The 24,144-nt window shown below is 43.1% G+C and overlaps 1 protein-coding gene across 2 annotated transcripts in view; it reads right to left on the bottom strand.

Annotated features, from left to right (window-relative positions):
- Positions 1-284: 284 nt before the first annotated feature.
- The window catches only part of NUP43 (nucleoporin 43), a 78,053-nt gene continuing 54,193 nt past the window's right edge, over positions 285-24,144 (bottom strand). Inside the window, exons 6-8 of one of the 2 annotated variants that reach the window (XM_033936590.1) lie at positions 22,135-22,286; positions 17,939-18,061; positions 285-645 (exon numbers count right to left, since the gene is read on the bottom strand). In XM_033936590.1, the coding sequence (XP_033792481.1) occupies positions 416-645; positions 17,939-18,061; positions 22,135-22,286 (505 nt within the window). In that variant the 3' untranslated portion in view covers positions 285-415. Of the gene's footprint in view, positions 646-3,378; positions 3,589-17,938; positions 18,062-22,134; positions 22,287-24,144 lie in introns of those variants that run through there. The other variant, XM_033936591.1, reaches the window with a different exon arrangement.

Here is a 24,144-nt window from a genome sequence, read left to right as displayed (position 1 = left end):
TCTTTTCTCTGGGACCACAAAATAGATTACAGAATCCTGGCTGTACCACCTGTTATATTAGTGATGTCATCATAAACTTCAAGGATTATTTTTCTCTGCCTCAAACTGCTGCTTGTTCCTTTCACTAGTTTGGACTGGTCTAGCAGGATGATAAGAAACTGTTGTTAAATTTTTAAGTGAGATATGCATATGCACAAGCTTTGCTTTTATGTAAATTGCTTTGATCTTTTTCTTTTTTCCCAGAACAAGTATAGCAAATCTAAATAAACAACTGATTCATGACAACTTGTATGAAATTGTTTATTTGAAAAAAAAAAATAATAATAATAATCTGGAGTTGTACAATAGCTATGTAGAAAAATGCATTCTGCTTAATAAAAAGTTATAATTGACTTGAAATGAACATTATCCCTGTTTAGGCAAAAAGTTGCCTGGTAACATGAATAGCCTCTGCATCAGTTCCACAGACTAGACACTGTCCTAAAATGTCCAAGCTGTTCACTGACAATGTCTGGCTTGGAAGCAGGCTGGTGATTTCCATATGACCTTTTGCTGGATCGCTGCTTAGCCAAGGACTCATCAGGGACTGGTTAATGTTAGAGTGGTCAAGAGTGCTGCGTGACAGGGTAGTATTCCTTCTACCTGCTAAAGAAACAAACATATGACATATCAGAACAAAAACACTACGTGCATGGTCTTTCCGTGAATATATTTTGCATATAAATTAAGGCTGCAATGTAATGTAATGTAATTTATTTCTTATATACCGCTACATCCGTTAGGTTCTAAGCGGTTTACAGAAAATATACATTAAGATTAGAAATAAGAAAGGTACTTGAAAAATTCCCTTACTGTCCCGAAGGCTCACAATCTAACTAAAGTACCTGGAGGGTAATAGAGAAGTGAAAAGTAGAGTTAGAGGAAAAATAAAATAAACATTTTAACAAGACAGCATTGATCTAAATACTTTGGAAGGTAGAAGAGAGGAGAGAAAGGAATAGAAGCAGAAGGGGGAGCCGTTGAACAGTAGAATTCTGGAGAAATTTAAATGATAGAAATAGAACAAAACAAAGACAAAAGGCAAAACAATAGATAAGATTAAAGATAAATCATAAGCTGGAAAGAAAAATAAAATAAAAATCACCGTTCTTGGTGTGATCCGGCATGTTCCCACCACCCCACAATTCAGCAGCTTCCTGCTTCAGCCTACTTTAAAGATGGTCTTCTGTTGCTCCACAGGAGTGGCAGCATTGCACATTTCCTGCCTGCAGCCTGGTCTGAAGATTTTCTTCTAACCAGTCCTGCCCATGCAAAAACAGGAAATGATATCAGAGGAGGCAGAACAGGCCACAGGAAAAGCTTCAGACCAGGCTGCAATGTACATGCAACACTGCCACCACCGGGGACCAACAGAAGATCACATTTATGGTAGACCAGAGGGGTAGGGAACAGACATTGAACTGTGGGTAGGGAGATGGGAGTGAGGTGTAGATCATAAGCAGAACCACCATTAGAAGCTATGGCCAAGGTGGTGAGCTCCAGCATCCAAAGGATGGGCTTGGTGCTGCTCACAACCAAGTTTGTGTCACTGCTCATGGAGTGAAAGAGAGGTATTGGATAGTAACAGAGAGGGAGATGGATGGTTAGCACCAAGAAAGAAGAAAACGACAAATGGGCAGGAGACCCTGGCAAGCGAGTTATCAGAAGACAACCAGAGCCTGGGACCAAAATGATTTGAATAATGACCAAACAACAAAAGGTAGAAAAAATAATTCTATTTTCTATTTTGTGATTACAATATGTCAGATTTGAAATGTATATCCTGCCAGAGGTGGTGTTAGACCGCAAATGTGAGCTAGGATTTAACAGAGAGAGGAAAAGTCTTTTCTATTTTGTTTACACCACAGCGCCAGTGTGGGTAGGAGAGGGCAAAGGGGATGAAGAGGCTATAAAACAAACCCATACAAATATGAAAACACCCACTCTATATTTTAATCTGAACAGTTAGAGAAGTGGGCAGATAAATGGCAGATGAATTTTAATGTGGAAAAATGCAAAGTGATGCATTTAGGCAAAAAAAATAAAGATCACAAGTATAGTATGTCAGGTGTAACTCTGGGAAAGACCAAACAGGAAAATGACCTGGGTGTACTGATAGATAGGACCCTGAAACCGTCGGCGCAATGTGCGGCAGCAGCGAAGAAAGCAAATAGAATGCTAGGCATGATAAAGAAGGGAATTATGAGTAGATCAGAGAAAGTCATAATACCGCTCTACAGAGTCATGGTCAGACCGCACTTGGAATATTGCATCCAGGATTGGTCTCCATACCTAAAGAAGGATATAAAACTGCTAGAGAGGGTGCAGAGACGAGCAACGAAGCTAGTGAAAGGTATGGAGAACCTGGACTACGAGGAACAACTTAGGAGCCTGGGGTTGTTCTCCCTTGAAAGAGGAGACTGCGAGGGGATCTGATTGAGACTTTCAAAATACTGAAAGGATTTGACAAAATGGAGCAGGGAAAGCAGTTATTTATAATGTCCAGTGTGACACAGACAGGGGGACATAGACTAAAGCTGAGGGGGGACAGGTCTAGGACAAATATCAGGAAGTTCTGTTTCACGCAGCGAGTGGTGGACACCTGGAATGCTCTCCCAGAGGAAGTAATTGCAGAATCCACCGTTCTAGGATTTAAGGGTAAACTAGATGCACATCTCCTTAAGAGTGGCATAGAGTGATACGGGTAAGGGTAAACTAGATGCACATCTCCTTAAGAGTGGCATAGAGTGATACAGGTAAGGGTAAATTAGATGCACAACTCCCTTGAGAAGCATACAGTGATATGGGGACTAAAACTATGCTAGGGTACACCTGGCGGGTCCTCCGCATGTGCGGATCACCGGACTTGATGGACCCAAGGTCTGATCCGGAGATGGCAATTCTTATGTTCTTATGTAATATAGTTAGCAGTGCTCAGAACCACTCAGATGGTAAAAAGATCACAATGGGGTGAAACCCCCGAAGGCAGTGTCTTCAATGTTCAATCATTGCACTTCAGACTAAGCAAGTAGGAAAAAACATTAGATCACATAAATTTGGAAGAAATTAAGTGTGTGGGTTCTCTGAGGAAGCCTGGTCTGGCAAAACATGTCAGAACCTGGAAGAATCAGACCTTTAAGATGAGTACACAATAGTCTTTCATATTATTCAACATTTTTAGTAATTTGAGTGTTCACCAATATAAAGTTTGAAGTGCAATGATTGAACACTGAAGACATTGCCTTCGGGGGTTTCACCCCGTTGTGATCTTCTTTTTACCATCTGAGTGGTTCTGAGCACTGCTAACTATATTAAGTTCTAACTGTTTAGATTAAAATATAGAGTGGGTGTTTTCATATTTGTATCTATTTCACGTATCACCCAAGTGGTTATTCCTTATCCCAGGTTCATATTTTGGGTATAAAATAAACTCACCAGGATGTTTGAGAAAAACACCCAATTGGGCAGGAAAATCGAATCGAAAAATCGATTCAATAGGCTGAATCAAACGGAAATTTTTTTTCCTGAATTGGGCAGCACTAGTCAGTACTAAATAAAACAGATAAAACAAAAATAATTCATGAAAAAATATACATAGAGTACATAAAAACATTTAAAAATAGATAAAAAATCAATGGTATACACCAGGGGTCTGCAACCTTTAAGACATAAAGAGCCACTTGGACCCGTTTTCGAAAAGAAAAAAAAACTTGGAGCCGCAAAACCATTATAAAACAAATCTAACACTGCATATATTGTTTCTTATCTTAATGCTATATACAGGATCACTAAATTGAAAATAAAATCATTTTTCCTACCTTTGCTATTTGGTGATTTCATGAGTCTCTGGTTGCACTTTCTTCTTCTGACTGTGCATCCAATCTTTCTTCCTTTCTTTCAGCCTCCTGTATGTTTCCTCTCCTCCAGACCTCATTCTCTCCCCCAACTTTTTCTTTCTGTCTCCCTGTTCCCCCTTCTTTCTGTCTCCGTGCCGTCCCCCAAGCCACTCGGTTTGCTGCCACCGCAATCGGGGAACAGCCCCCAAGCCACCGCCGTCCCAAGCTTTCCCTGCAGAAGTGTTGCGCTGACCAGCATTCCGCTCCCTGACGTCAATTCTGACGTAGGAGAGGAAGTTCCGGGCCAACAAGGCATTTCTCCTCATTCCATCCAGCCTGAGCCCCATCTCTCCTTGATCCAGCATTTCCCTTCTGTGTCTGTCAGAATTACCATTCCACCTATTTTCCAGCATCACCCTTCTTTGTGTCCATCTCACCTATATCCCTATCTCACCACTTTTTCAGAATCTTCATTTGTCTCAGTCCTTATCTTTACGCCATGTTCACCATTTGCCCTTTCAATGTCTTTATCTCCCCCCACACACTTTTTCAGCATTACTTCTATGTCTCTATTTCACCTCCTCTTCATGTCCCCTCTGTATCTCTATCCTTATTCAGTAGGTCCTGCTTACCCTTTCTCTTCTTTGTGTCACTATCTCCATTTTCAGCTTTCCCCCCTTTTCCTTTGTTACTGCACCCTGTAGCTAGAATCTTTCCACCCTCCCTCCACTCCGGCCCAGCCCAGTATGAAATATTTCCTTTTGTTTCCCTCCCCTCTCTCTTTCTCTCTCTCTTCTCCTCCCTCACCCACGAGTCCTGCATCTGGCCCTCTCCCTTCTACCTGCACCTGGCAACACCCCCCTGCTCCGCGGCTCTCTTCAGCAACTCGTCAGCAGCAGTGATCAAGACAAGCTGCCGACATCGAGGCCTTCCCTCTACGAGTCCCGCCTTTGTGGAAAAAGGAAGTTGAAACAAGCGGGACTCGCAGAGGGTAGGCCCCGACGTCAGAAGCTTGTGTCGATCGCTGCTGCTGAGTTGCCGAAGAGAGAGGCGGAGCAGGGGATGTGGCCGGAAGCAGGTAGAAGGGAGAGAGAGATAGGAAGGCTGTAGATCTCCGGAGCATGACACCGACCCCGGCCAGGATGATTTCTTTTTCAGGCGTGCACCTTACAAGTCCAGCGTCGCGGCGGGAAATAGCCATGCTGAGCAGTGAGCTCAGCACTACACAGATGAAAGCCTTGCTTGCTGATTGGTCCGGCGGCACGGCGGGGTGGGGCCGCCGGACCAATCAGCAAGCAAGGCTTTCATCTGTGTATGTGCTGAGCTCACTGCTCAGCATGGCTATTTTCCGCCGCGACGCCGGACTTGTAAGCTGCATGCCTGCGTAACACACTACCGGAGCCGCAGCAAAGGTGGAAAAGAGCCGCATGCGGCTCTGGAGCCGCAGGTTGCCGACCCCCGGTATACACATTAGAGACTAACCCCCTCCTTTACAAAGTCGCATTAGTGTTTTTAGCCTGGATGCAGTGGTAACAGCTTGGACACTCATAGGAATTCTATGAGCGTTGGAGTTGTTACCACATCAGCTGGCGCTCAAAACGCTAGCGTGGCTTCGTAAAGGAGGGGGGTAAAATAATTAAAATAATAAAATAAGGGCAAATTTAGATCAATTAAGAATGACAAAGACAAATCCTGTACAATAAATTAAATGCAAATGGGATCAATCATATCTATCACATTAGGGTGGTAAAATATGAATCTGAACTAAATGCCAAATATAAATGTATAAAGAGTGAATATATCTACTATGATACCAGAAAAGCAAAATAACAGTAACAGTGATCAGTAACAGAGAGGGAACAACCACCCAAATAAAAACCTACTTTTCCGAAGGACATTAGTACGGATCACTAGTGTGGTTCAGCAAAAATACTGAAAAATAAAAAAAATGAATGATCTGAAACAAAAAAAGAAAAAATAAATGATGTAGGAATATGACCACTGGGACACATGCGAGGTGTGGCAAGTGGAAAATCTGGAATACTCATTGGCTTGAAAAACAGAAAACAAAAGCAGAAATTAAAAAATAAAAAGTATATAACTTTGGGTTTGTTTTTTAAAAGAGGGTGTAAAAATGAGAATAGGGGAAACACTAACTAGGAATAGTGGTGAAGTATAACATGAAAACATCACACCACCCAAAAAAATAAAATAAAATCAATAAAATAGTATAATTTAAACTGAAAATGTTTACAGGTAAAAAATAAATACAAAGCAGCCTGAGAAATAGAATGCAAAAGACAAAAAACAAAGAGTGCAAGGCTCTGTATATAAAAAAAAGATTATCCATAAGACGCACTTTTTCCACCCCCAAAAAGGGGGGTGGAAAAGGAGGTACATCATATGGACTGAATACACTGCGCGCTCCCCCCCCCCCCCCCCGATATCTTTTTTAGTGGCAGTGGTCTAGCGCAGTCTCCTGGACGGCTGCCTGTGTCTTAGAAGAGCGACACACAACGCAGAAATGCGACCTTTGCACTTCCTGCATCGCGCCACTCTGTGATTGACTGCAGTCAGTTATGGCGCGGGACCAGGCAGGAAGCACAAAGGTCGTGTTCCTGCGGGTGGCTTCTGGTGGCTTTGGGTTTCCCAGCATCCGACACACCAACATGTAGAGAAAGAAAAACCAAGAAGAAAAAAAATTCTGAACCAAATTTTTTTTCTTAGTTTTTCCTCCTCTACAGGTGGATGCGTCTTATGGTCCAAAAAATACAGTAGGTTATTACCCTTTATAATAATATCTTTTCCAATAGATAGAGATGGTATGCTGAACCATAGGGTTATCCATCTGTGCTCGCAAGCATACTTGCAGAAGATGTTAATCACAGCTTTTCAACTCCTCCTCCTTTTCCTGTCTTTGCTGCCCCCTTCAGTTCATACCAAAAGCTGGTGCCAGCCCTATAGAAGACGACAGGAGAAGGAGGAATAAGAGGAATTAACATAAGAACATAAGAATTGCCACTGCTGGGTCAGACCTGTGGTTCATCATGCCCAGCAGTCCGCTCACGCGGCGGCCCTCTGGTCAAAGACCAACACCCTAACAGCTCTACCTGTGTATGTTTTGGTTCAGCAGGAACTTGTCTAACTTTGTCTTGAATCCCTGGAGGGTGTTTTCCCTTATGACAGACTCCGGAAGAGCGTTCCAGTTTTCTACCACTCTCTGGGTGAAGAAGAACTTCCTTACATTTGTACGGAATCTATCCCCTTTCAATTTTAGAGAGTGCCCTCTCGTTCTCCCTACATTGGAGAGAGTGAACAACCTGTCCTTTTCCACCAAGTCTATTCCTTCAGTACCTTGAATGTTTCAATCCTGTCCCCTCTCAATCTCCTCTGTTTGAGGGAGAAGTGGCCCAGTTTCTCTAATCTTTTGCTGTACAAGGTATATGATCAGCTTAGATAAAGTTAAAACTATCAATGAAGAAACAGTAATGTAGTTCAAGTTTCAAGTTTATTTTTAACTTATTGAATCGCTTAATTTAATTTGCTAAGCGATTTACAAATAAAACATTAAGAAGCCTCCAAGAGGAACAATGAATCAAAAAAAAAATACAAGTTAAGCAGGAAATATAAACTGCCTGAATATTTATGGAGCTCAACCATTCCTCCCTTGAATTCCTATATACAGTCTCTTCCTAATCCAAAAGTCTGACTCTTAGTGAAACCTTAACTAAGGAGCTGACCATTAAGCTTGAGTCAGAAAGCGGGCGCATCAGAGCAATTCCCAGACAGGGGGGTTCAGCATACCATCCCTATCTACTGGAAAAGATAAAACCTGATCTCTTTTTCCAGTGCAATAGGGATGGTATGCTGAACCATAGGGATGTACCTAAGCAGTGCCCAAACTAGAGAATGACATGGGGACAAATCTGTCCCCATCCACGCAGAAATTCAATTTCCCCATCCCATCCCCGTGAGTTTTGTCGCTGCCCCTGTCCCATTCCTGTAAGCTCTGCCTTAAATGCATAAGCCTCGAACACTTATGATTTTAAAGTGTTCAAGGCTTATGCAGATGAGGACAGAGCTTGCAGAAATGGGGCAGACACTGAATCAGTGTCTTCATGTCACTGCCGGCAATTCAGGAATGGGGCAGAGACAGGAATAGAACTCATGGGGACAAGATGAGAAAATGAGTTCCCGCGGGATGGGGAAAAATTTGTCCACATGTCATTCTCTACCCTAAACTCCAGGGTGGGACAGTTGAGGCTGCACATAACACTTAGGACCCAAAAGCAGCATCCTCCTGTGCTGTTATGTCCACCTTGTAGAATTTGGTGAAGGTATGAAGGGAGGACCAGGTTGCTGTTCTACAAATCTCCTCGGGTAGACTTGCCCGAGCTTCCGCCCAGGAGGCCACTCCTCTTGTCGAATGTGCCATCGAGACAGGTGGCTGTTTGCTGTAACCGATGTATGCTGTGGATATCACTCTACGATGGTGGCTTTGGAAGCAGGTCTGCTTCATCTTGCCTAATTGGTTAATGTGAAAAGAAGATCCGAGAGACAAAACTCACTATTCACCTTCAGGTAACGCAAGAGAACTCTCCAGATGTCCAAAACCTTTAAGGCCTTGCCTTTCTACATGGACCCTGTGGGATGAAATGTGGCCAGTCTGAACTCTTGACATGAAACGCCGAGATGAAACATGTCCTGGAGGGGGGCGCATGTGCACCTTTGTCCATGATATTACCTCTTTCGTGACTGCCATCAACCCAAAGACTTGAAGGTAATGCCATACAATAGGTGCTGGTTTGGCCAACAGGTCTGTAATTTGTCCATTAAGCTTCCATTTGCGTGCTTCTGGAAGAAAGACTCAGCCTTCTGTCACGTTGAATAAGACCCTCAGATATTCCAGGGACTGTGCCAGAACTAGGTGGCTTTTTCAAAAGTTCACAATCCAGCCCAGACTCTGTAACGTCCTCACAATTGCCACTGCTTCTCTTTCCATTCGGGATGGTGCTCTGATGAGCCAATCATCCAAGTACGGGTGCACTTGCCAACCCAATCTGTGTAGATGAGCGACCACTACCACCATAACTTTGGTGAAAATTTGGGGCACCGCTGCCAGCTCAAAGGAAAGTGCTGAGAACTGGTAGTGATTTTCAACACATGGAACCTCAGGAACTTTCTGTGTTCTAGGAAGACTGGGATGTGAAGGTAAGCTTCCGTTAAATCCAGGGTAGCCAGAAACTCTCCTGGCTCTACTGCTGCGATGATGGACCAAACAGTATCCATCCGAAACAGAGGAACTCAGGGCCGCGTTGACATGTTTGAGATCCAGGATGGGTCTCCATTCCTCTGAGCCTTTTTTGAGCATGACAAAGTATACTGAGTGTCTGCCAGAGCCCAAGTCTTCTGAAGGAACTGGTTCTATGGCTTGAATATCTAGAAACCTTTGTAATTTTGCCCAGGATTTTCTGCCTTCTCTGGCTAGCCTGCCAGCGAATCCACAAACCAGTCAGTGAGAGCACACAAAACTCTATCTTGTAACCCTCTCTGATATTTTCCAGGACCCAGCAGTCAGTCGTTATCTGTTCCCAGGCCTCCAGATAGTCCAAGAGCCAACCTCCAATCTTCAGAGGTGCAGCTTGAGGGCTGGTTTCATTGTGGCTTTTTGAGAGGCACTGTGGAGAGGGAACCTGAACCTGCAAGCTCTGTTCTCATCTGCACAAGCCTTGAACACTTATGATTTTAAAGTGTTTGAGGATTGTGAAGATGAGGACAGAGCTTGCAGGGATGGGACAGGGACAGAACTCACAAGGACGGAGAAAGAGCCCATTGGGATGGAGACAAATTTCTCCATTCTCCAACTAGGAATCTCATGTCCAGGTGCCATGGAAAAAGACATGGGTTAAGCCCAGACCCCGCTCAGAAAAGAACACTGGCAGGACGGGGTTTGTGGAGGGTCTATCTTTAGCTCTCGAAGGGACTCAGTAATGATCTCAAGCAATGCAGAGGACTCAGTGAACAGAGGGATCCTCTCCCTGTTCTATGACTGATATCGCCTCCTGGTTTTCTGTATGAGAGGCTTTCTGTATAAGAGGCTTCCCACCAGAGAAGCCTCACTTTGGGATAGTAAAGGGATTAAATCTGACCCCTCGTCCCTGTCCGATGGACCATCAGAGACCAGAATAGCCTCTGCTCTCATGGAAGAAATGCTCTTGGTATCTAGAGAGGTCTGTGTGCTGGGCCGCTCGTCAGTATACTTAATAGGTGGAATTCAGCCTTGTGCATAAACCTGCCAGATTAATGAACTACAAGGTAAAGGCCTGAGTGGGCAATTCTCCTTCCCCTTAGTATGGAGTAATTACCTTTCTTGGCCTGTGAAGCATCTATGACGCTGCACAGAACCACTGTCCCGGGATTCCAGGAGGTGTTCCCCCCCTCCCCCTGATAGGACTGTTTGCTATTCTCCAGCTTAAAAAAACTGCATAGGGGCTTAGCCCAATGTTCCCGCTCCTCCATTCCATGCCGCAAGGCGGGTGGCACAAGGGCGCTCTTCCGCCACCCATTCAGTGCAAATAAGGCATGATATAGGGGTATTAGGATCTGAGGATTCCATCCCTGTCAGTTTTAAGGCAAAATAAGTTGTTTTGAAGAAATTGGAGAACTTAGGGAAAAAAATAATCGGGAAATCCAAGATGGCTATAGTGGCAGTGCTTTGTCGCCAAAAAAACATGGCTTCTAAATGCTTCAGGGCTGACCAAACAATACAACACATAGGATTTTAGAGGAGGTGGACCAAGGACTTAACTGGACGAACAGTCATAAAACACTTTTGAACACCCCCCCTCCCCATAATTTTCTATATAGGCTGTCACAGCCTGTACTCAAAGATCATGTGCTGGGGAAATGGTGCTGCAGCCTGATTCAGCTCCTTTAAGGTGTAACTGGATCTGGAGAGGTTCTCTGCCTCAAATCGCTGGTCAGCTTCCATGCTGAGATATTTGGGCTGCCAGTCATACCTTAGTCAGATTACTCCTCTACCCCCTCCCCACCAAATTATGATGCAGAAAAGGGGGAGGGGGCAGCAAAGTTGACACCGAAGGACCGCTATTGATACCTCAAGCTCAAGCTCCTTACTATGTCAAGAAAGCAAGCAAGTGCTGAGGGCTGGGATTGGGCACCCTGAGCTCCACAAATCTTCAGCAGAATGGCTGTACAGGTCCCCGAGGGATACACCTGACAGTTGCAGACTTAAGCATCTGCTTCTCTCCAAGCAGGCAAAGCAGTCCCTTTAAGCAGTACACAAGTCAAAAAAATGATCCCCCTTTCCCCGCTGCAAAACAATAAAGAAATAAACAGCAGTTCAGACAGACACCTTCATGTTTGTCTACCGAAAGAAGAACTGAAGAGGGGCAGCAGAGACCATGGAGGAGGAGGATTTGAAAAGCTGTGATTGACATCTGCAGTATGTTCGTGAGCACAGATGGATAGCCTTATGGTTCATGATACCATTCCTATTGCACTGTAATAGCAGTAAAAATAGCACCAAACAAAGCACTGAAAAGGAAAAAATTAGGGCCTCTTATCAAGCCGAATAGCATAAGTACCAAAGCCCACAGGGATTGAAGGGGCTTTGGTGTTTTTGCCACATGACATCACTACGAGGGAGTGCTGTAAACTTCTCAGCCTAACCAACTTCCTAAATTCTAAGTGTTATTTTGCCACTGTAGCTGAAGAGTGCTATTTTATTTTGCAAAGTAGCAATTTGACATTGTTTCAGATCATTGATTGGAACCATGTCAACGAAAAGTGTGGAATTTCAAGTGTGGAGCTCCGAGCTATCATCAATTTCCTATTCCTGCAGTATAAAACTCCAAAGGAAATCCATGAATGTAGGATGTAAACATTGATGGTAAGATTCTCAAATGTTCGCAGTAAAATCGGCAGGCATCTGTTGCGGGTGCTACTGTAAAGATTTTAAAAAGGCAAGTCATTCTTTAAAATCCATGCATGCAAATGAGGTTTACAGAGGGTCACTAAATTTGCATGTGCTGATTGCTGGTGATAGTGATCAGCACGTGTGCAGAATAAACATGCAACCCCCCCCCAAAACCCCAAATCGAAGATCGGCAGCAGGGATGCATGCCCACTCACTCCTGCAGCTGTCAAACAACCCTCTCTCCCCGACCCCCCAGGAGGAGAGATGCCTACTCCTGCCGTCATGCAACAACCAAGATTTGTAACTGAGTAGACACCGTAGAGGGAGTGGAAAATATGAAAAAGGATCTGCAAAAGTTAGAGGAATGGTCTAATGCCTGGCAACTAAAATTCAATGGAAAGAAATGCAGAGTAATGCATTTGGGGATTAATAATAGGAAGGAACCGTATATGCTGGGAGGAGAGAAGCTGATATGCACGGACGGGGAGAGGGACCTTGGGGTGATAGTGTCCGAAAAAACAGTGTGACAAGGCAGTGGCTGCTGCCAGAAGGATTCTGGGCTGTATAAAGAGAGGCGTAGTCAGTAGAAGGAAGAAGGTGTTGATGCCCCTGTACAGGTCATTGGTGAGGCCCCACTTGGAGTATTGTGTTCAGTTTTGGAGACCGTATCTGGCGAAAGACGTAAGAAGACTTGAGGCGGTCCAGAGGAGGGCGACGAAAATGATAGGAGGCTTGCGCCAGAAGACGTATGAGGAGAGACTGGAAGCCCTGAATATGTATACCCTAGAGCAAAGGAGAGACAGGGGAGATATGATTCAGACGTTCAAATACTTAAAGGGTATTAACGTAGAACAAAATCTTTTCCAGAGAAAGGAAAATGGTAAAACCAGAGGACATAATTTGAGGTTGAGGGGTGGTAGATTCAGGGGCAATGTTAGGAAATTCTACTTTACGGAGAGGGTGGTGGATGCCTGGAATGCGCTCCCGAGAGAGGTGGTGGAGAGTAAAACTGTGACTGAGTTCAAAGAAGCGTGGGATGAACACAGAAGATTTAGAATCAGAAAATAATATTAAAGATTGAACTAGGCCAGTTACTGGGCAGACTTGTACGGTCTGTGTCTGTGCATGGCCGTTTGGAGGAGGATGGGCAGGGGAGGGCTTCAATGGCTGGGAGGGTGTAGATGGGCTGGAGTGGGTCTTAACGGAGATTTCGGCAGTTGGAACCCAAGCACAGTACCGGGTAAAGCTTTGGATTCTCGCCCAGAAATAGCTAGGAAGAAAAAAAAAAAAATTTAAATTGAATCAGGTTGGGCAGACTGGATGGACCATTCGGGTCTTTATCTGCCGTCATCTACTATGTTACTATGTTAACACACCCCTCCCAGGCAGCTGTAGAGATGCCCACTCCCTCCTGCCATCATGCCCCCAACAACCCCCTTACCTTGTTTATGAAGGCTGGCCGGAGGAATACCTAACCCCTCCAGGCAGTAGGCCCGCCTCTTCAAACTGGCAGGCCTTCCCCTCCCCGGTGCATCCTGGGATGCACGGGGGAGGAATATAGCCTACAATCCATAACCCTATTCCCTACTGCCCACCAACAAAAGGCAACTTAACCATTCCCCCTAACTGTATCCATGGCATCTATTTGTCTGATTAGATTGTAAGCTCCCTGGAGCAAGGACTGTCTTCTTTGTAACTTGTACAGCACTGCGTATATCTGGCAGCGCTATAGAAATAACAGTTGTAATAGTAGCCTAGGACTCTGATTGGCTCAGGGTGCTGACTCCTGGGCCAATCAGAGCCTTAAGTCCCTCTCTGGATGCACTGGAGAGGGGCCTAAGGCTCTGATTGGCTCAGATGCCTAAGGCCCTTCCCATAGAAGGGGCATTAAACAATGTGGGCCAATCAGAGCCCTAGGCCCCTCCCCGGAGCATCCCATGATGCATCGGGGAGGGGAAGGCTTGACATTTTGAAGAAGCGGGCCTGCTGGCCAGAGGGGGTAGGCACTCAAATCAAACTGGCTTTAGGCAGCATCATTCTACTGAACATTCTCTAATACGCATGTCTACTTCAATACTTTACTTTTTAGATCATAAATCTGTTCTTCTTATTTCTCTTGACCTCTCATCAGCTTTCGATACAATTGACCACAGCCTTCTTTTAAAAAGACTACAGTCCATTGGTATCACTGACCAGGTTCTCTCTTAGTTTAGATCCTACTTTACCAATCGTTCATCAACCATAGCCTTTAATAATAGCATATCAGAACAATTTTCAGTCACAAATGGCATCCCCCAAGGGTCTATTCTCTCTCCTTTGCTGTTTAACATTTTTTAGCTCCACTTTTGACCCTTTACCAATCCATTGGCTTCAATGTTTTTGCATACGCTGATGATATTCAACTTATACACCAACTAGACTCCAATAATTCTTCTGAAATAACAGCTATTAACAAGAAACTAGAACTGATTCACCAATGACTAGAGACTAATCGATTAGCCTTGAACGTTAACAAATCTAATGTCATGTTTTTCCCTTGGAAAGATGATCACAAGCTTTTGTTTCCTATTACTATTAAACTAGTACCATTAAGATCCTTGGGGTTATTTTCGATAGCAAGCTTACTGTCCACGAACATATTAGTTAGATCCACATTCTATAGATTACGGCAAATTCGCTCTGTTTCCAAATTCCTTTACCCAAAATCTCTAAATATACTAATTCACTCGCTGGTGATTTCAAAATTAGATTACTGTAATGCGTTATTCAAAGGAATTGCTCTAAAAGAAATTTGTCGTCTACAGATCATACAAAATGCCTCAATTAAACTCATAAAGAATGCAAAAAAATTTGATCACGTGACTCCGTTACTTAAGGAAGCGCATTGGCTTCTAGTTGCTCACCGAATAACGTACAAACTAAGTCTACTAACTTTTAAATCTCTTCTATACAAATCACCTACAATAAATAAACCGACAAGAGAGAATAAATGAGAGGGAGAAATAAATTAAAAAATAAACTAATGAAAATACGAAAAGGAGGGTTACATAAATTGTGTACAAAGCACAGATCAGATCTGCGATCAAGTATCTATAAATGAGTACTGGGTCATTCCGTGTCAAGTGGTCTAGGACTCCCCACATCACCATCATGGATTTTGATAAAACATTGTAAGCTGAACCTCACATGACCCAAACAAACTCTGATAAAGTTTAAGATCTGCCAGTGAAATACTTGTCGAGATATAGCTCTTTGTTCGATACCATACAATGACTATGTACAGAATCCTTGCACAATGTTGCCATCTCTGAATCAAAATATTTCCTTGGCCACTGAAGCAAAACCAATGAAACTTGGCAATCTTATACAATTTCAATGAAATGATGTGGATTTTCAGTTTTTGAAACTGAGGTACGTAAAAAGCCTCAAAGTAGGCCAAAAAAATGGATTGTGCTCAAAACATTCAAAGTTCAGCTTTCTGTGGCTCCTGTAATAATGAACTGTCAAATTGTGTGTGTTATTTTGTGACATGACTGCTATTTTGTAACAAGACTTTGTTCTCAAATATACAATTTCAACTTATTAGCTAATATCGTTACTTCATAATTTCAATGTAAAGTTTGTGTTTTTTTTCATAAAATGTTAAATTGGGTATTTTTAACCAGCGTTTACAAAAAAGAATATTCTGGAAACATTTTCAAACTAATTTTATTAGAAAGGGCATGTTTTAGACTCCCTGAAAAAGTTGGCTTTGTTTTTCAATGCAAGCAAATAGTGCCTGAAAATAAGAGTCAATATTCAACAAAAACTCTATAGACTTACAGGATATCTTTCAATGTTTATGATACATATATAAATGCATTATGCTATACATATTTGTTTGACATAGCAGCTAACATCAGTTCTATAAATTTAGGAAGCTGTGCATGGGTTTATTATACTGTTGGTTTTGATTTAATGAGCAGTGCATGAGTTTAGCATTTTTGGATGATCTTTAAAAGCATGCCTTGCTGGCGTGGGGGTTTCAGGGCGATTGTTCTATAGTTGGTACTTCATCAATCCTTATTTTCCCTCAACTTTTATTAGAATGTTTGCTTCATTTTTATACTGGAGGACAATGGGGCATTCAGACATTAGTTTGTACAAATGTTTATTCATACTGGTCTAACATATGGTTTAAAATAACAGACATTTTACAAATCAGAAACTATTGTTTAAGCACATCATCTGGAAATTGATATCACTCACGAGTAATCTTTCAGATGAGGATGCTGCTCTGCTTGATCGTTTTTTTAAAATATCCATTGCTTTAAAACAGACTTGTTTACTCTTCTTCTATTGAAGGACACATTTTATAACATTGGGAGGGTCAAAACACATATCACTGTATTTTGCTGCATATTTCATCAAATAGTGGTACAATGTGACAATGCATTGTCCCCTTCCCAATTTTCTCTCTCTCTCGTACCGCCCCACAAGTCTTCATCCAGTCTCTCTCTCTCTCTCTCTCTCATGTACACCCTCTCCCCCCATTTCACTCTGTTCTCACCTGGTTTCAGCAGTAGAATTCTTGCTTCCCTGCTGCAACATGGTTTTCTGCAAGCTTAAGCAGCATGCTGCCGAAAGTTGGGTCAGTCTTGCAGTTGAGACTTGAAACTAAGACCAGTCTGAACTTCCGGTACTATATAGCTCAAACTTACACAGAGCCAAGTAATGGTGGGGAACCAAGAATCCAGCTGTAAGCACTACATCAACTGTCAAGATTCCGAGGGCCAGAAAAAAGCACGTTGTGGGCCACAGGTTGGATAAGCCTACTTTAAAACATATTATCCAAGATTAGAAAAACAACTCTATTTCTCTTATCATCCTAAGCAGCATTGGGCACTGCTAGGTAGGCGTCCTGACTTTAGGTGCCCTGTATTTATCCAAGGGTTTTCTCAGCCTAATTGCCTGCACCTATGTGCACAACAGCGCCTATGTCAAAAACAAGACCACAATCTATTCCTATCCATGCCTACTTTTTACTATGTGGTAAGTGCCTATCAAGGGCTAGATTCACAAAGCAAACTGATCGTGTACCAATCGGTTAGCGACCCCTTTGCGACCAGATTTTCCTCAGGCATAATTCACTAACCTCTCCTGCGATCCGCTTCGATTCCGTGCATGCAAATGAGGAGAAACGCATGCAAAGTAGAAGGGATGCGATTCAACCAAATTTTCCAATCTGATTGGGCTGGCCGATCATCCCAAGAATCCCAAGACTGCTAGGGACCAGTCGAAAACTTCTTTCTGACTCTCCGAAGCCCTGCTCTCTGCACGTCCTGCTATATAATCTCTCCTGCCTGCCACCCCGATGCTCTTCTCCTGCCTGCTCCTGCCTCCCGCTGCCCTGATCTGCCTGCCCATAAATTCTTCTGAGTTGTGCCGCCCTGCACTCCTCTGCCCTGATCTTCAACTGCCGCCCTGCACTCCTCTGCCCCAATCTTCAGTCTTGGTTTTTTTTTTTTTAAGCCTGTCCAGTCCCGATCTTCCAGCTCTACCGCCTTCCCTGCAGTGTGAGCCTGTGGGTTTAAAGCAGGGCTGCATGCCACAGTGCAGCCCTGCTTTAAACCCACAGACTTGCACAGCAGGGAAGGCGGCAGAGAGCAAGAGAGTCTGGGCGGCAAGAGCAGGGCTTGGTTGGAGAGCAGGAGAGTCGGTGCATTTAAAAAACAAAACAAAACCCAGCAATAAAAAAAAAAACCAAAATCAAACCTAGACACAAAATGCAAGCGCAGACCATCTGCAGGGAAAGCAGATGGTCTGCGCATGCGTGGGGATCGCACACCAGTGATCCGTGCGGGCAGATGTCTATGTGCACCGAGGTAAGCACCTAACTTTAGGCAGACTTTATAAAATTTGGGAGCTTAGATCTGTCATTTTTATGTTTTTATTTTTCTAATTGTTATAACTTTACCCTGGTAAAGACATTTGAAAACATGATCATGTTGGGAATCTGGTTTGTGGTTCAATAAAGACTCTTTATCCTTCATTGGTTCCTGAATCTGCTATTTTGTGTCCCATTTGGGTATGGATCTTTACCTCTCATGTGTCTTGCATGTAATATACATATACAGACACTTACCTAGCTGAAGAAAAGAAGGTTTTTCAGCTATATCACTGGAAGCATTCCAGTGCCATAAAGATCCATCCTCAGAACATGTAAACAGATGATCTGGGTTTGAAGGGTGAAAATGAACTTCCCACACTACAAGAAAAAATATAAAAATATAATTTAGATCACAGAACACATTTGTTTATGCTATAATATTACATGTATTCTGCTTGATTGAACTGGCACAGATACGAAACTTATGATCAGGAGAATCATGTTATAGCTGCAGCCTGGTTCTCTCTGTGGTAGTTAAGACTAGGCACAATCAATGTTTTGCGTAAGTTTTCTTGAACGATCGATAGGAGCACGGACTGTTCTTTTAATTTTTTGATTTGTTGACTAAATTCAAGTACTTATTTAACAAATATCACTGGCTCTTTGGTTCCCCCCGCCCCTTTTTAAATTATCATCACTCTATCTCCATATAGCTTTATCCATGAGGATCTTGTTCTTAATATTACTACTCCCCAGTCTGAAATCTTGATTATCTGCTTTTATTTCTGTTACTATGTATCCATTTTATATCACATTTTAAGTATGTTAGCCAGTTTAAAGAATCAGCATACCAAAGTAAAAGCTCATCTACATAGACAATTATATCTAGCATTAGTCTTTATAAGGAAGGATTAGGTTCTTACTACGATAATCCTCTTTCCTTATGGATGGGGTTGTGTACCCCAACTCACGAGTTGGGCTGTAGAAAGCAATCAACCATTTTTCTTAGGTCTGCCTCCTTGTCTCCCAGGGCAGTGCCCTCTTTCTTCAGTCCATACCAAAGCAAGCGATAACTCCTATGAGAGGAAAAGATAACAAGGAGGGGTTCGGGGAAAGCAAATAGAATGATAGGAATTATCAGGAAAGGAATGGAAAACAACGATGAAAATGTTATAATGCGCTATGGTACAGCCACATCTTGAACATTGTGTGCAGTTCTGGTCACCGTATCGCAAAAAAGATACAGAGAAGAGTGGCACAAACAATAAAAGGGATGGGACAAATTCCCTTTGAAGTAAGGCTAAAGTGGCTAGGGCTCTACAGTTTGGAGAAGAGACGGCTCAGGGGTGATATGATAGAGGTCTATAAAATACTGAGTGGAGTGGAAAGAGTAGATGTGAATTGATTGTTCACTCTTTCTAAAAATACTAAGACTAGGGAGCCTGCGATGAAGCTATTAAAGTAGTAGATTTAAAACAGACTGGAGAAAATATTTCTTCACATGTGTAATAATTAAACTCTGGAATTTGTTGCCAGAGAATATGGTGAATTCAGTTAGCTTAGTGGGGTGTAAAAATGTTTTGGATAATTTCCTAAAAGAGAAGTCCATAGGCCATTATGGAGATGGCTTGGGGAAATCCACTGCTTACTCCTAAGCAGCATAAAATCTGTTTTACTACTTGGGATCTTGCTACGTATTCGCGACCTCAGTTAGCAACTGTTGGAAATAGGATACTGGGCTTGATGAACCTTCAGTCTGTCCCAGTATGGCAATTCTCATGTTATTATAAGGGAGACAGAGCAATAGTTGGTCAGGCAGGTAGAATTCAGCAAGGGTTTTTTGAGAAGTGGCTTAACCACTGCATGTTTGAAGGCATCAAGGACAGTTGCAGTGGAAATGGATAGGTTGAGAAGATGGAAGAGATAACAGTATGTGAGATAGGGTCACGTAGAGGGGTGGGAATAGAGTCTGACGTGCTTGTAATAAGCTTGGCTGAGGACAGAAGTTGTGCGGTTTCTCAAACTTCCTACGCTCTCGCTCCTACACTGTCAACACAAATGGCACCATGTCCGTTCCTTGGACACCATCTTGCGGTGTCCCTCAGGGATCACCCCATCCCCTTTAACATTTATATGTCCTCCCTGAAACTCCTCCAATTATCCTCCCTTGAAACAATCTACACATACACTGATGACATCCTTGTCCTCCTTGAGACAGACAAGAACCTCACCAACCTCCACGAGAACATTACAGCTTGCATAATGAGACTCCATTCCTGGTCCTTCTCAGTACAGATGAAATTGAATGAATCAAAAACAAAATTACTCTGGCTCGGCCCAAAATTAGAACACCTGCCCATCCTCTTCGTACTACCCTCAGGCGCTGTACTACAGATTGAGTTCTCAAGCAAGGTCCTTGGAATCATTATTGATTCTTCTCTCTCCCTCAATGACCACCTCAACTCCTTGGCTAAATCATGCTTTTTCAGCCTCCACATGCTGAGGAAAGTAAGATCCTATTTTTGCCAACAACATTTCGCCGTCCTTGTCCAATCCATTCTCCTCTGCAAATTAGACTACTGCAATGCCATCTACTTAAGCCTATAAAAAAAAAGTCTTCAAAGACTCCAGCTAATCCAGAATACTGCAGCCAAGTTGATCTTTACAAAACGCAGGTCTGACCATGTCTCCCCACTCCTAGCCAAACTTCACTGGCTCCCAGTGATTTCCAGAATCCATTTCAAATGCTCCTGCCTGGCTTTTAAGATCATTCACGGCATCCTTCCTCCCTTAATCCCACTATCTTATAACTCCTCGAGTCCTGACTCTACCAGACCCACCCAAAGGTATAAATTATCCTTCTCCTCTCTACGTGGTATTCGCTATGCAGGCAAACTGGGAAAATCCCTTCTCTTCAGAATCACAGGTCTTTAGAACGCCCTTACTACCCCGCTGTGGAACCTGGGCTCCCTCCAATTATTCCGCAAGCAACTGAAAACCTGGCTTTTCACTAAAATGTAATTCTATCCCCCCTTACTCTTCTCTTCTATATATAAGTTCATGTAAACCTTTTTTTCCTTCTCTTCCTATATTTTAAGTTCTTGTAAACCGTGCCGAGCTCCACAACATCCGTGGAGATGATGTGGTATATAAACTTAAGGTTTAGTTTAGTTTACTCTGTGATTTCAGTGAAGGAAGAAAAGTCAGTGGTAGCTGAAGGAGGGTCAGGAGGGTGGGACCATGCAAGGGAATGATGTGCAGATGCTTTTTGAGTTGTTTGGGTGAAGGAAGAAGGGATTGGTGTGAGCTTGAAGGTCAGGAGAGTGGATGGTGGAAAGAGAAGGATGCGACTTCGCAGCGAATTCAAGGGTGATCTTGTGAACCTTGTCATGGAAGTAAGAATTCAATCATCATCTGGAGAGAGATGGAGGGGTCAGAGAGGGGGGGGGGGTGCATGGGAGGGAGTTCAGCATGGCAAAGAGATAGCCAGGGTTGGAAGAAAGGGCATGAGTTAGCTGGATATAGTAGTCTTGCTTGACCAGTTTAAAAGCAGAATTAAAGAAGGTAAACATAAATTTAAAGTGAAGGAAGTCAGCATGTGTGTGAGATTTGAGCCAAAAGTGCTCGGCACAGTGGGTATAGGAAAGTAAGTAGGGGATACTGGGAGTAAGCCAAGATTGAGGTCTAGTATACATGGAGAACAGGGGAAGCTAGGGTGTCCAGAGCAGAGGAGAGAATAGAGTTGTAAGATGAGACAGCCTTGTGGACATACTTGGATAATATAGTGGAGGCGAGGAGAGGTGAAGCAGTGCTTGAGAACATCAGAATTGATGTTGGAGGTAAGGCTTCTGGGCCGGCAGCATGCAATCGCTGCACCCACTTGGCCTTTCCCTTCCTCTACTAGCGGTAGCGGCAGGCGACGAGTAGCAGAGGTGGCAGGCGAGAAACCCTGATCTAACTAAGATAATGGGGGTGGGTGGGTTTGGGTATTCGCTCCATAGGACGCACCCATTTTTCCACCCACTTTTTTGGGGGAAAAAGTGCATCTTATGGAGCAAAAAATACGGTAAACACTTATATTTACCAATACTTTAGATCCAGAACAAAAAAAAGCCTAATATCAGTAGTAGTTAGAGCTGGCATTGGATTCTGACAGTAGAAAAACAGAGGAGTCCGAGTGAAAGGGTTTGAAGTACCAACTCCATAGCTCTGATAACAACTTATAGGATGCAGCTATTCCTGGCAATCCCACCCCTTCCAAAGTACACTTTATTCTCAGCCTTTTAGAACCAGAGCTTTAGCTGCCAAATAATATTCTCTTTCAGTTATTGTAGACCTAAGGTGCACATTCCACAGATAAGCCAGAGGTTTCTTTCCAGATTTAAAAAGGTCACCACTATATTCGGTGCAAAATAATTGCAGGGGCTAAAGACTGCTAAAGAGTTGCTTACTTTCAGCATCATGAGCCTCAAGCAAGGATAGAGGCAAGCTGCCCTGTCTGACATCCCAGATGCTCAACATTCCATCCTGACCTCCTGTGGCTACAATGTGTTGCTGGTTAGGATGTCTGTCAACACAGTACAAGGGAACTTTCTCACCTGTCCTGAAATACACAGAAAAACAGGGGGAGGGGGAGAAACAGTAGTATTTTTTTAAAAATTCATAGAGGATTGTATAATATTTTATTTCATTTTTTTGTTTTTTCTATAATCCTATTTTGACTGATTCTCTGCAGATAATATACTTTTGGTTAATACTTACAATGCTTTTTTTTTTTTTTTTTTTTACAGTGCTACTAGATATATGCATCGATATACAATGATAAGCATTCAGGTACAATATGCTCCGGCCCCAAACAGTTTACAACCTATGTGGGTACCTGAAACAATGAGAAAATAAAGTAACTCACCTGTAGCAGCTGTTCCTCAAGAACAGCAGGATGAATATCCACAGAGATGGTGACATTATCCAATCAATTTTATCGAGCAACTTTGAGATGCCTTTGAAGGAAGCACACAGTGTCCGCACACACCTTCCTGCCCACCTTCATTCTGCAGGACCAAGTCAGTCTAATACTATAGCTTCTAAAACACAACTCCAAGAGGAAGTGGCCAGAGCAGAGCAGCATGACTATTCATCCTACTGTTCCTCAAAGAACATCTGCTACAGGTGAGTAACTTTACTTTCTCCAAAGCCAAGCAGGATGAAAGATACAGCGAATCCTTAGCTGCTATGCTGGCCTAAATTTAAAAAAAGGGGTGGGGAAGGCCTGCAAATGCACAGTGTAATGGAGAATTTTTTTGGACAGTCTGAAATACCAACAAAAGGGCCGAGGGGAGGGGAGGGGGGTGTTGGATTCTACATTCCATATAAATTGTAAAAGACTCATTGACCAAATTGGCTATTACATCAGGAGTCCTATTCAAGACAGTAGGACATGTGCATGTGTGGACTGATGACCATATTACAGCCCTGCATATCTCCTCTAAGGAGGCTGATCTTAAGTGGGCTACCATCTGAAGCAGCCATGGCTCTAACATCATGAGCCATAACATCAGCCCAGCTTAGGAATTAAGTGAAGGAGATGCAGTCTACTAGCCAACTTGATAATATGCATTTACTGATGAAAGCCCATCCTGCTGAGGGTCACAAAAAACAAAAAGATGAGTGGACTATGAGTTTTAGACTACTTCAGATAGAAGGTCAAGATCTCTTGCAGTTCAGAGTGTGCAGTGCACTTTTACCAGGACTGGCATGTGACTTGGGAAAAATGTTGGCAGAACAACTGACTGGTTAAGAGGGAGCTCCGAAAGTATCTTAGAAAGAAACTTGGGATGAAAGTGCACAACTATTAGTGAACATTTGTGTAAGGTGGATCAGTTACTAGGACCTTCAGCTCACTCACTCCATGGGCTAAAGTGAGCACTACCAAAAACAAGACCTTTCAAGGTCAGGTATTTCAGATGAGTGTCAGTTGGTTCAAAAGGAGTCTTCATCAGCTGAGTGAGAACACCGAGATCCCTTGACATGGTGGGAGACTTTACAGGAGGTTTGATTAACAGCAAGCCCCGCATGAAGTGAACTGCTAAAGGCTGAGCAGAGATGGGCTTATCGTCTATACCAATGGTCTTCATTAATTTTTAAGCTGGAGCCTTTTTGGGTTTTAATGAGCTGAAGCTGAGACACCAAATACTTTCCCATATGGGGGCTACAATACTGCTGACCAGCATGTCAATGACATCCATCCATCCCTACAGCCCACCTTCAGACTTCATTGTCCTCAACGGTTGCGAGCATTTCAAAATGCATTCTCTTATTGAGAAATGTCTTGTCCTTCAATCATGCACGCTTCCCCGTTTATTTTTCCCTTTCTGTCCTGAGCTTAGGTAGAGAGGCAGAGCAGCAGAAAAAAAAAACAACCCAGAAAGACAATGGTGGCTGCCAAAGAGGTCTTATGATGA

This window comes from Geotrypetes seraphini, chromosome 3, assembly GCF_902459505.1.
Source record: "Geotrypetes seraphini chromosome 3, aGeoSer1.1, whole genome shotgun sequence".
NCBI lineage: Eukaryota > Metazoa > Chordata > Amphibia > Gymnophiona > Dermophiidae > Geotrypetes > Geotrypetes seraphini.
This window is presented reverse-complemented; position numbering and strand designations above follow the sequence as displayed.